This window comes from Hippopotamus amphibius, chromosome 17 (assembly GCF_030028045.1).
Source record: "Hippopotamus amphibius kiboko isolate mHipAmp2 chromosome 17, mHipAmp2.hap2, whole genome shotgun sequence".
NCBI classification, from domain to species: domain Eukaryota; kingdom Metazoa; phylum Chordata; class Mammalia; order Artiodactyla; family Hippopotamidae; genus Hippopotamus; species Hippopotamus amphibius.
The window spans coordinates 49,264,592-49,277,878 of NC_080202.1; the positions used below are offsets into that span (position 1 = coordinate 49,264,592).

At 42.5% G+C, this 13,287-nt stretch overlaps 1 protein-coding gene and 1 pseudogene across 1 annotated transcript in view; both read right to left on the reverse strand.

Moving 5' to 3' along the window:
* The window catches only part of EFCAB3 (EF-hand calcium binding domain 3), a 61,332-nt gene that overhangs the window by 19,155 nt on the left and 28,890 nt on the right, over positions 1 to 13,287 (reverse strand). The window contains exons 4-5 of the mRNA XM_057715651.1: positions 12,746 to 12,836; positions 6,822 to 6,898 (exon numbers count right to left, since the gene is read on the reverse strand). Of these exons, the coding sequence (XP_057571634.1) occupies positions 6,822 to 6,898; positions 12,746 to 12,836 (168 nt within the window). The remainder of the gene's footprint in view (positions 1 to 6,821; positions 6,899 to 12,745; positions 12,837 to 13,287) is intronic.
* On the reverse strand, positions 10,036 to 12,342 carry LOC130840245 (BTB/POZ domain-containing protein KCTD5-like; annotated as a pseudogene).

Genomic DNA, 13,287 nt, shown 5'->3' on the forward strand with positions numbered 1-13,287 from the left:
TGTCTGAACAAGGTCAGAAGCAGATTCTCCTCCAGAGCTTCCAGATAAAAGGCCAAGAAGGTCGACACCTTCATTTCAACCTTGTAAGACCCAGAGAAGAGGAAGCTGGCTTTTGACCTATAGAACTGTGAGGCCTGAACATTCTGAACATTTTGTACAGACTCAAAGTTTTTTCAAAGAAATACTCAAGGTGTTATCTGGAGCCAAAATTAGACATGTATATTCTAAAATTAGTAAATGAAGAGGTAAATCCAGAACAAGGTATTCCCTAAATGGCACCAGAATAAAACATTTCATATCACATTCAAATTTTAGCATCTCTATGTATAAGAATAATTCTATAGAAATAAGATACCTGCCTTATAATTGTGAAAAGTTAACATGTTTCCCCCTTGATATAAGGCAGGCTTCTCTAGGGCTGGAACTATCTGTGATGTTTTTCTTTTCTTTTTCCCAATATTTCTGTCATGTAGTAGGCATTCATGCAGCTTAATCAACAAATATTTATTATATACCTTCTCTGTGCCAGGTGATGCTCTAAGTGCCTAGGATACATTAGTGCACTAAACAGACCAAGATTCTGCTCTTATATAAATGTAATAAATAGGTAAGATAGAGAGCATGTTAGAAGGTTAGAAGGTGGTAAATGCGATGGAAAAAAAGAAAAAGTAATACCAGGGGTGTGGTGGGGTGGGGTTGGGATTTCTAGGGATTGAAGGACAGGTTGCATGTATTAAAAGGTAAGATTTGAGCAAAGACTTGAAAAGTGAGAGGGTGAATATCTGGAAGAAGAGAGGACTAGGCAGAGGGAAGAGCTAGAGCACAAAGGCCTTAAGGGGGAATGGGCCTGGCATGTTCCAGGAACAGCAAGGATGCTCGTGTGGCTGGAGCAGAGAGAGCAAGAGGAAGGGAGTAAGAGAGGTCAGAAAGGTAATGTATGTGTGGCTATGTTTTAAAATTTTACAATTTATTTCAGAATGCTTTTAGATGTAGTTGTGAAGATAGCATAGAAAGTTCCCTCACCCAGTCTCCCGTAATGTTAACATCTTACATGAACTACGGTACGTTTGTCACATTAAAACAGCCAACACTGGTGTAGTAATGTTAACAAAACTGCAGACATTATTCGGATTTTACTGGTTTTTCCCTACACCCTTTTTCTGTTCCAGGATCCCATCTAGGATACCATATTACATTTAGTCGTCATGTTTTTTTTAGCCTTTTTTCTCTATAACAGTTTATGAGGCTTTCCTTTTTCTCTGATGCCCTTGCCAGTTCTGAGGAGTGTTGTTCAGGTGTTTTGTAGAAGTCCTTCAATTTGAGTGTTTCTGATGTTTTTCTCATGGTTAGCCTGAGATTACGGGTTTGGGGGAGGAGGACCACAGAAGTGAAGTGGTGTTCTCATCATTACATTAAGCTATCAACATGACTCATCACCGGTGATGGCAACCTTCATTACCTGGCTGAGGTAGTGTTTGTCAGATTTTTCCACTGTAAACTTCCTTCCTTCCTTTTTCACATTCTACTCTTTGGAAACAAGTTGCTAAAGGTAGTCCAGACTCAAGGGACAGAGGGCTTAGGGGAACAGGGAATTAAGTTCAATGTCCTGAAAGAGGTAACATCTACATACATTATATGGAATCCTTTTGTAAGAGAGATTTGTCTCTTCTTCATTGAAAAACTTCAATCATTTATTTCTATCAGCAGGGACTTATTGATATTCATTTTATGCTTTGAATATCGTTAGCATTCAATTTCTTTTTGTTGTTCAAATTGTTCTAGCTTTGGCTGTTGTGAGCTCTTTCAGGTTGGTTTCTGTGTCCCTTTGACGTGCTCTTGTCCTCTTGTATTTTGTACTTTCTGGCACTGCAAGATATTCCATGTTCATCTTGTATATTCCCTGTCAAAGCCCTAGACTCAGCCATTTATCCAAGGAACTCTGGTTCTTTGATAGGAGACCGACATTGAAAGTTGAGATTTGGGTGCCGGGTATGCCCCTTGCTATGGGGGTGTCAGTGCTTCTAAGTCCTCTCAGCAAACAGCACGAGGAAACACATGCATGTATACTAACCCGTGTAGACACACATATTTCCTGACCTATCCATCTGCATCCATATTAAGCTAAATGTGAGTTCACGCTGATGTCTCTCTCTAATCCAGTCCCACTGCTTCACCTCAGCCTTCTCCTCTTGTTTATCTGAAACTTCCCACTCCAACCAACAGAAACCTGGCTCCCACCATCCACCATTCAGTCACTTCTTTATTCCATCCCCCTGTACATGAATAACAGTTTCAGAATTGTTAATCTATACCTCTATGAGAAACAACTTAATTAGCATATACTGTATGTTGTTTATGTATAGTTCCTTTTGTGTTCAGTCTTACAGTTTCTAGTCAAATTGTCGTTTTCAGAGTTACTTAGGTCAGCACCTCCCTCTTCCCCACCTGACATATTTTAAAAGGATCGGACTTCCTAGGTGGTGCAGTGGGTAAGAATTTGCCTGCCAATGCAGGCAACACGGGTTAGAGCCTTGCCCCAGGAAGATCCCACATGCCGCCAAGCAGCTAAGCCTGTGCACCACAACTATTGAGCCTGTGCTCTAGAGCCCGTGAGCCACAACTATTGAGCCCATGGGCCGCAACTACTGAAGCCCACGTGCCTAGAGCCTGTGCTCTGCAACAAGTAAGGCCACCACAAAGAGAAGCCCACGCACCACAATGAAGGGTAGCCCCCAGTCACCGCAGCTAGAGAAAGCTCATGTGCAGCAACGAAGACCCAACACAGCCAATTAAATAAATAAATAAATAAATAAATAAATTTATTAAAAAAATAAAAATAAAAGGATCACTGTGGCTATTGTTAGAAGAACAGACTTTTGTAAGGATTGGGTAGAAGCAGGGAAACTAGCCTCAGGTAGGAGGCTATTCTGGGTGAGCAATAACAGTGCTCCAGACCACGGTTGTAGCAGTAGAGGTGGTAAGAAATGACTGACTTCTAGATATATTTTAAAGGTACAGCCAAGGAGATTTCCTAATGGATTTAGAGGTAGGGTGAGAGAGAAGAGTCAAGGATGGCTCCAAAGTTTCTTCCAGCACAAGTGGAAGGATGAAATGTCATTATCTGAGATGGGGAAGGCTATGGGTAGGGCAAGCTTTAAAAGCAGCTGAGGGGCCTTCCTAGGTGGCACAGTGGTTGAGAATCCGCCTGCCAATGCAGGGGACACGGGTTCGATCCCTGCTCCAGGAAGATCCCACATGCTGCGGAGCAACTAAGCCCCTGCACCACAACTATTGAGCCTGCGCTTTAGAGCCCGTGAGCCACAACTATTGAGCCCATGTGCTGCAACTACTGAAGCCCACATGCCTAGAGCCTGTGCTCTGCAACAAGAGAAGCCATGGCAATGAGGAGCCTGCGCACCACAACGAAGAGTAGCCCCCATTCACTGCAACTAAAAAGAAAGCCCGCACAGCAAAAAAGACCCAACACAGCCAATAAAATAAATAAATAAATAAATTAATTAAAAAAAAAGATTCATATCTTAAAAAAAATAAATAAAAGAGGCTGAGGGGTGGGGAGGATGGGGAGTTATGGGTCAGTGGGTATGGAGGTTCAGTTTGGGAGGATGAAAAAGTTCTGGAGGTGGACGGTAGTGATTGTTATAGGACAATGTGAATATATTTAATGCCACTGATCTGTATGTACTCTTTTTTTTTTTTTTTTTTTTTTTTTAATTTTTTTTTGGCACACGGGCTTAGTTGCTCCGCGGCATGTGGGATCTTCCTGGAGCAGGGATCGAACTCATGTCCTCCGCATTGGCAGGCAGACTCCCAACCACTGCGCCACCTAGGAAGCCCTGTATGTACTCTTAAAAATGGTTAAAATTGTAATTTTTATGTTATGTATATTTTACTACAATGAAAAAAAGAGTAAGAGAAACATATCAGGAGTTCAGAGTATTTGTTTGTTTGTTTTGTTTTTTGGTTTTTTTGGCCATGCCATGTGGCTTGCAGGATCTTAGTTCCCTTAACCCAGGCCCCGGGCAGTGGAAGCGTCGAGTCCTAACCACTGGACTGCCAGGGACTTTCCCAGGTGTTCAGTTTTTGACATGTTGAGTTTGAGGTGTCTATTAGACATGCAGTTGGAGATGTCAGGTAAGCAGTTAGATATGAGTCTGGAGTTGGGGAGAGAGGCCTGGCTGGACATATACATTGGGGAATTGTTGGCATATAGGTATTTAAAGCCGAAGACTAGATGAGATCACTACATGAGTGAATGGGATGAAGAAGAGAAGAGGATCAAGGACTGAGCTCTGGGGTGCTCTAACATTAAGAGGAATCAGGAGAAGGGGAGACACTAGCAAAAAAGACTGAGGAGTGACCAGTGAGGTAGGAGGAAAACAAGAGTGTGTAAATATCTACGAATGGGAAAAGTAGTTTTGGAGACAATGAGTACAGACATCAGTTTTGGGGAATTTTTCTCCAAAGAAAAACAAAGAAATTGTGTGAAGCTAGAGGAAGAAATGAGGTCACAATATATTTTTTAGGGGAAATAATAGTAAATTTGTATGATAATAGGAATGATATAATAGACAGTGAAAAAAATGGTGTTAGAGAGGGGCACACAGTTTCTTTGGTAACATCTTTGAATTTGAGAGAGAGGTGTTCTAGTCCGCGATGGAAGGATTGACTTTAGATAAAAGTATAAAGTTCATTTGTGGAAGAGGGAGGAGGGCAGAGCTTGTGGGTACAGATGCTGGTGGGGGCAGATATAGAAGTGGGAGTCTGTGGAAGTTCTGTTCTGCTTGCAGAATCAGAATTCTCTGATTATCAAGGGGCAGGAAGCAAGGATATCAACTGAGAGTGAGGTCGGGAGCAGATATTGGGGATTTGGAGGTGTTCAATAGATATTTGCAAAATGAACAAATTAACCTCTCATAGTGCTTAATCCTCACAATGACCACGTTTTCTAGTTTCTGTATTTGATGCTTTGATATCAGGGGCCTTGCTGGTCCTAGAGGGCCTGCCCCTCCCATAGCTAGCCAGTTCCTAGAGACTTGCCTGTGAGCATGTTTTTCAGATGCAAACCAACCAATCCAGAGACCATATCCCCAATCATCTACTTTCTTAGGCTCTTAAACTCTGGGCTACTGTTCCTCTGTCCTAATTACTGCAGGGCCAGGTATCAGACAACTAGGGACAGCCCTGAAACCAGAGCTCACTGAAATGATTTAACTAGCCAATCCTAAACCTGCTTATCCTGCCTCGTCTACTCCTTCCTGCAGAAACCACACCAAGGGTCTTGCCCACTTCCCTCTACACATTGCCCTTTGACTGACTCTGGTGCTTCCCTGTTTGCCCCTTCATGGTGTGCTGTGTCTCTGACTTTTAAGGATTTCTGAGTATAAAAAATTTCTTCCATGATAGTCATTTCTATGTCTGTATATATTTTTAAAAATTAATTAATTAATTTATTGGGTGTGTTAGGTCTTTGTTGCTGCATGTGAGCTTTCTCTAGTTGCAGAGAGCAGGGGCTACTCTTCATTGCAGTGCGCAGGCTTCTCACTATGGTGGTTTCTCTAGTTGCGGAGCATGGGCTCTAGGCGCACAGGCTTCAGTAGGTGTGGCACGTAGCCTTAGTAGTTGTGGCACACGGGTTTAGCTGCTCCACGGCATGTGGGATCTTACTGGACCAGGGATCGAACCATGTCCCCTGCATTGGCAGGCAGATTCTTAACCACTGCGCCACCAGGGAAGCCCTATGTCTGTATGTATAATAATACCGGAATAAAACAAATTGTGGGTACCCTTTAAGCACCAACATATATTAATGTACTTCAGAAACCTTGAAGTTTTATAAAGTCATAAACTGTTATTATTAAGGCATTTATTTCAGTTTTACAGTGAAAAATGAAGTTCTAATCTTGACAATCTTTTGTGTTTTCCAAACCAGCTTTCCCAGAAGCACAGGTGATTTTTTTGATTCCTGTCTCTTGAATCGATTTCTTAGTTGGTTCTAAACTTGGAGGGGTGAAGCATTAGCCTTCCCAGAATCCAAACACAGACATTCTTGACTTTTTTTTTTAGTTTTTCCAGTGTGTTTTCCCTTTTCTCTGGGCCTTTGCAGATTCCGCTCTTTTTACCCAGAACACTCCCCTCTGTGCTCTTTGTCTGATTTACTCGTTATTGAGCCTTCTCTGGGACTCCCCTCCTATCCTTACTGAGACTAAATCAGGACACTTTCTTTTGTGCTCCTTTAACGCTATACTTCCCTTATCGTAACTTGTGTCATGTTGTAATTTAAACGGTTCAATCAACAAATTCATGGTTTAGCTGTCTTCCCTGTAAGACTCCCTGTCAGGGCAGGGACCATGTCTGACTTGTGTTTCCCATGCCTAGTACATTGTTGGCTTCAAGTAAGTATTTGTTGTTTGGATGAATGAACTGTAGCCAGGGTAGCTCATTTTATCGTTATAATTTTTTTCTCTGAGAAATTCTGGGACTTTAATTGTGTTGATACTGCTCTGTTACTTGATTTCTATTTGACCTTGTATTTTTTTCTTCTCCACACCACAAGTTCTTCTTTGAATAAAAATATTTGGCCAGAACCGTCTGATTTCTTGAAGATGTCTATTTGAAAATAATCCCCCTTCCTTCCCACAAATTAGACATTGTATTATAAAATATAGATTTTTTTGCTTTTAAATAACTGAGTACTGTAGACAACCCTTGAAATCCCAAATCTCCCTTAGAGAAAAAAAAAAAGATCGGATATATTAAGGGGCCTTTGTTTATGCTTTCATTTGGGGGATGGGTCTCATTACCTCGCATTTGTGAAGGGCTCAACTTCCTTTCTTTGTGCTGTAATTGGCATGGCAGAGGTCCTGGTAATTCTTTATCCCTGAGAAAAGAGATACATATTGAAACCAGCAAATATTAGTTCCCTTCATCAGTTTTTGCTGACTAGAGTGACTGTAAGCATCAAAATATATGCAGAGTCACACCACCTAAGGGACCTGTTCCTGTCAGTTGTCAATAGATACAGGATGGATAGTGATGCTGGCCACTGAGGTCCACCTCTGCCCTATACTTGCCCATCAACCTTACCCCCTTAAAAAATATGATTTCTCCCATTTTACAAAGGAGGAAACTGAGGCTCAGAGGGATTAAATAAGTTGTCCTGAGTCACACAGTAATAAATGGAAGCCCTGGGATTCAAATCCAGGTTTATTTGATGCCAAAACTGAAGACTATAAGCCTTACACTATTCCTATTGTTAGAAATATAAGTTGTTTCAAATTTTTAACTAGTTTAAATAATCTTATGGTGAATATACTTATAGGGAAAATTTTGTATTTATGTTTATTTTATTTTTTACTTATTTTATTATTTATTTATTTATTTATTTATTTATTTATTTATTTATTTTTGGCTAGTCTGGGTCTTAGTTGCAGCACACCGAATCTTCATTGTGGCATGCAGGATCTTTAGTTGCAGTATGCAGACTTCTTCTTCTTCTTCTTTTTTTAAGAGCTTTTATTGAGATACAGTTAACATGCAATAAACTGCATAGATTTAGAGTGTAGAGTTTGGTATCCCAGTCTCCCAATTCATTCCTCCCCAACCCTCTCCGCTTTCCCCACTTGGTGTCCATATGTTTGTTCTCTGCATCTGTGTCTCTATTTCACAGCATGCAGACTTCTTAGTTGCAGCATGCAGACTCTTAGTTGCTTGCATGCATGCAGGATCTAGTTCCCCGACCAGGGATTGAACCCAGGCCCCCTGCATTGGGAGTGTGGAGTCTTACCCAGTGGACCACTAGGGAAGTCTCTGTATTCACGTTTATTTTACAGCTTTGCCAAACTGTATTTTTACCAGCATATAAGAGAGACAGAGGTAGATCAATCTCTTTCTCTCCCCTCCCCTTGATGTCTCTATACATAACTATCTATTTCTAATCAAGAGAGAACAGTTCTGAAAAGATTGGAACCCTGGGTGACCTCTTATTTCCTCAGGAAAATAAAATCTGGAAAAAGAGGAAAATATTAATACTTTGGGGATATTTTGTATATATCTGCAGCAATTTATTAGTTTAGGAACATAAAAATGTATTATGCGAAACTGGGTTTACTTATGGTAATTTAATAGTAAATTTATAATAATCATAATTTTATGGATTAATTTTATTTAAAATACATTTAGTTTTGATACTAGCAGAACTAAAAGTTTTAAGAAATATGTAATCTCTTAGTTTTTGTGCTTTTACAAGAAGCAATTAAAAAAGTAAAACTATAAGAAATACTAAACATGGTAGTTAAATAAAAAAAATTATAGTTTATAAATTTAGTATCCTCTATAGCATCTACTAGATTCAGCTTATTTTTTTTTCTGCTCATTCATAAATACACAATTTTATTTGCTATTTTCAGGGGAAACTTAGGCATTAAACTGTAAGCTGATAAAATATGGATACCTAAAAACGTACAAAAGTATAAATATCCCCTTAGAATAAGCTTTAGTGAATTAAGTCTTTTCTTTTTTTTGGTGAATTAAGTCTTAATATCTTTAAATTAAAAAAACAAAACAAAACACAAGCCTATCTATTATGTCAAGGTCACAAATCAAATGACGCTAAGTGGCCAGCCGCGCCCCATAGGTACCCCCGAGGCCAAGGAGGGGCCATCCAGCCCCACGGGCTCCGCGGGGAGGACGGGTTACTGGGGCTAAGTGTGCCCTATAGAAAGGTTGCTATAAACGGGTGAAGCCACACATTTAACAACATACAACAGACCTTACAAAAAGGAGGAGGTAAGTCCTAGGTGCTGGAGAACTTGGTTCATCAGGTAATATTGGCAAAGGAGAAGAGGGCACAGGCGAGAAACCTCCGGAAGCACTTGGAGCCAGATGCAATGGTGGGCACAGCTCCCCTGGAAGCCGGAGGTCAGGAGGCAGAGCCGCTCGCCAGGCAGGCCCCCCAGATGGACAGGCCCCCCAACCAGCTGAGGAAGGTCTGTTCTCAAAACATGCGGACAGCGGTTTTCAAAGGAATCCCAGCAGCTCCAACGTCACGGTAGGGGGCAGGGCCCGAGCAGGCTGTGTCCCCAGCGCCCCAGAAACGTCAGAGAGAACTGCACAGTTACACGAGAGAAACGCGAGCCGGCCAGAGAGATGTTTGTGATGCGCTGTACACATCCAATTTCCAACGTGACCCGGAGTTTCAGCTCCAGAAGCCGGCTGGACAGGCCTCCCGCCCCAACCTCTATCCCAGGTGAGACCAAGGTACTGACAGGCGCCAGCTCTCCCCGAGCCCCACAGTGGGTCGGACGAGGCAAAACTTGTACCTCCCTTTAAATGACTTAACAGATCAGCCCAAAAGGCAGCAGCACTTTCAGGCATTTCTAAGAAGTGAAAGCACTGGGTAGTCTATCCACACTGGAAAGAAAGGATGCAAAGGTCTCTCGCCTGGAAACTACAAACAAAGAAGCCTTGACTGTTCCAGGCCGGGTCAGGCCCGGGGAGCCCAGCTCTGAAGGAGGCCCGGGAAGGAGTGAACACGCACGCGGAGGCTGGGAGAAACCACCAACCAGTTACGTCTCGGAGGCACAGCAGACCCCCTGCCCCAAAGGACCAGGGCCTGGTGCATGCCAGGGTGACCAGCAGGCACCCAGAGCCCAGGGCCATGGCACTGCAGCCACTTCCTACCAGTGAGGCCCAGGCTCCATTACAGACTGTTTATGTAGCACCAGGAACGCTGTCCTTTAAATGATCTTCGGTGATTAAAGGGTCAGTCGGGAGCGCCCTGCCTCAGGCCCAAGCGGCACTTGGGAAAACCAAGCGGAGGTCCCTACGGAGAAGCCCGCCCAGGCAGCATGCCGCCTCTTGAGTGGCGACGCCCGGCCTCGGACAGCTGGTCCCGTCTCTCACCACCCACCTCAGGGGCAAAAAAAGGATTCACACCCAGATCTCTAGAGAAATCGTCAAAAGCAGTTTCTTCTCACGGCCAAGCTTCCTCGACATGGCGGATCATTGCATCTTGGGAAAGGTAAAATGGCTCTTCAGCTGCCAACACTATGTTCCTCACATCCCTGAACCCCATTCTTGCAAAATCTTGGCCTTCTCGCTGGGCTCACTGGTCGTGCCGTACGGGGAGTTGTGCAGCTCCTTGGAGACCGCGCAGAGGAACTCGGCCTGGTCTTCTCTCCCGCCGTTGTAGGAAGAGCCAGTGCTGACCAGCTGCTCGAACTTGCAGCCGTCGGCCGTGGCGGAGACCACCTGCGTGAGCTCCTCCTCCTGACACTGGGGCACGCGGTACACGTGCTCCACCGGCACCTGTGATGTTTCGCTGTCTTGTTCTCTAATTTGTCCCTTAGAAGTTTTATTCGTGAGGTGATGTTGTAAAATTCCGCTTCCTCCAACACCCCTTCCTCGGCAAGGTCTTTGTGAACGACCAGCTTTCCGTGTCTCAGGTAGTTCGGCACGGGCCCGAAATAGGTAGGGTCTCTGTCGATTAAACAGGCACCTGTTTCATCCTTTTCCGAGTCCAGGTCGGGGTCGGCCTGGCACAAACGGTACAGGAAGGAGTTCGGTTCCCGGCACAGCGTCTGCCGAGTGGTGAGGAAGTAGGTGCCGCCGACGTTGAGCCGGACCCACCTGGACACGCTGCCGGGGCGCCGAGCCCCGCGCTGCAGCGGCGGCACAGGCCGCCCCCCAGCCCCGCCCTGAGGCTGCTCGGGGCCGGCGGCAGCAGCTCGCAGTGGTTCTCCCTAGATTCAGCTTATTTTTAAACAGGGACGTTGCGGGGCTTCCCTGGTGGTCCAGTGGTTAAGAATCCGCCTTCCAACATAGGGGACACGGGTTTGATCCCTGGTTGGGGAACTAAGATGCCACATGCCACAGGGCAACTAAGCCCAAGCACTCTAGAGCCCAGTGTGCCACAAGTAGAGAGCCCACGCATCACAACTACTGAGCCCTCACGCCCTCACGCTCTAGAGCCTGTGCACCACAACTAGAGAGAAGCCCGTGCACTGCAATTAAAGATCGGGCAGGGACTTCCTAGGTGGCTCAGTGGTTAGGGACACGGGTTTGATCCCTGCTCCAGGAAGGTCCCACATGCTGCGGAGCAACTAAGCCTGTGAGCCATAACTGTTGAGCCCGTGTGCCACAACTATTGAAAGCCCACGCACCTAGAGTCTGTGCTGTGCAACAAGAGAAGCCACTGCAGTGAGGAGCCCACACATCACAACGAAGAGTAGCCCCTGCTCGCCACAACTAGAGAATGCCTGTGTGCAGCAACGAAAACTCAACACAGCCAATAAATAAATAAATAAATTTATAAAAAAAAAAGAATGATCCTGCATACTGCAACTAAGACCTGATGCAACCAAATAAATAAATAATTTAAAATAAATAAATAAATAAATAAAACAATCGCTTAAAAAAATTAAAGAGGGACCTGGGAAAATAGGAAGTGATAAGGTCTCAAAATGCACCATTCTCAATTTTTTTGACATGGAATTTGATCTAATTAGTCTTATTTTCTCAGCTTTTGCTAACATTGATTTCTTCCGGTGTTTGCTTTTTATTGCCTACTTGATGCCTTTACTCAGATAGGTTATTTTATATTTGTTGTATTTCTAAATATAAACAGATTTCTTTTGTATGACATAACAGATGCAGCAGATGGAGAAATACGAAGTTCTCAAGAAGCAAGAGGAAAGTAGAAGGCTAAGCAATGTAAGTCTTTATTAGCTACGTTAAAAAAATCATACTCTTGGCAGAATTTCAATCTTATCTTGGATCAAACACAGGAAATAGTTTTTTTATTTTATAGTGTTTCAAAGGTTTAAAGAATTTTAGATTTGGAACAAACCCAGTCTAGCCTCCCATCTCATGTAGGAATTCCCTCTACATGTGGTATTATCTAGTCTTTGCTTGACTACTTTCAGTGACAAGGAAGTCATTACTTCAAAAGACAGTTTGTAGTGAAGGGTAAGGAAACAATGAGATCAAAGGATTTGGCTGCTATAAGGTTGTCTTACCCACATCCTGATAAAAAAGTCAGTAAGATATTCCTGTAGCAATGGCATAGTCAAGGACACTAGGAGAAATACTCTCAAAGTGGCAAAGAAAATGGATAATTGTGAGAGAGGAGAGAGACTTTTCTTCTTATGATCTGATAAAATTTGCATCAGGCTTTCACTTTGTCATTAGTGGCTACTGTTTATTGGAATTTGTAGTTATCAGATTGAGAAAAAGCTATTGTTAATGTCACAGGCAAACCTCCATTCCCAATTTTAGCTCAAGGTTAGTCACAGCTAATTTACCAGATTTCATTTTACTGGCCATTTTTGAACTACATACTCTTTCTCTATACTCTGACACTTAGGGGTTTATGATCCTCTGAATTTATTCTCCTTTAAACTGGCATTTAAAATGTCTTAATGCGTAACTGACAACTTCTTTGGCCCTCTGGGGTATTCTGTCCTCTCACACAAAAATAGCCTCTCATTTGGGAGAAAAGAAAGGAGATCTCTTTGTTTCTCTAATCAAAAAGTATATACATATTTTTTTTTCATAAAAAATCTTTATCTTCAATTCAGATGTTTTGTTTTATAATTTATCACAGAATAGATATTTGAAGAGCATTTTAACTTGTTCCATTAAAGCCTTTATGAGTATTTAATATATTCATCAACTTAATAATTCTTTATCTTAATATACTGATCACCTTAATAAATTTATTACTTACCTCTTGGCATGGAAGTTGGGTACTTTTGTTAAAGGATTCAGTTTAAGTTTTGCTTTAATGTCAGAAACTGCCATGTGGCCAGTAATCCTGTCTGGAATTCAGAAGATACAATTAAGGATCAAATCACAGTTTAATTCGTTTATATTCTTTTTCAACTTTCTCAGCTCAAGACCTAGAGTTTGAAGTCCAGGGCCTCATGGAATAGTAATATGTGCAAATGCAAGTTAGAGGTATGTTCAAAGTTGGAAAGCCATGTGGACGGGCCGCTTTACTATCCCAAGATCTCTAAGCAAAATTTCTTGCCATTGCTCCTTCTTCAAATAGTATCATTCTGATCCTATATAAAAATAAATGGTAAAGAATCCTGCAAATATGTAGAAAAAGTTATTTAAAGACAAAGTTCATTTTTAACATTTGTTTCTCATTTCATAATTAACAGAGAATAAAATGTTAGAGCATTTGCAAAGTATTTACCTAATTGTTTATATCCTGGAGAGCGCTCTGGTAGTAAGTAGATTTTCCCAAGGTTTCCTTCTGGGAGG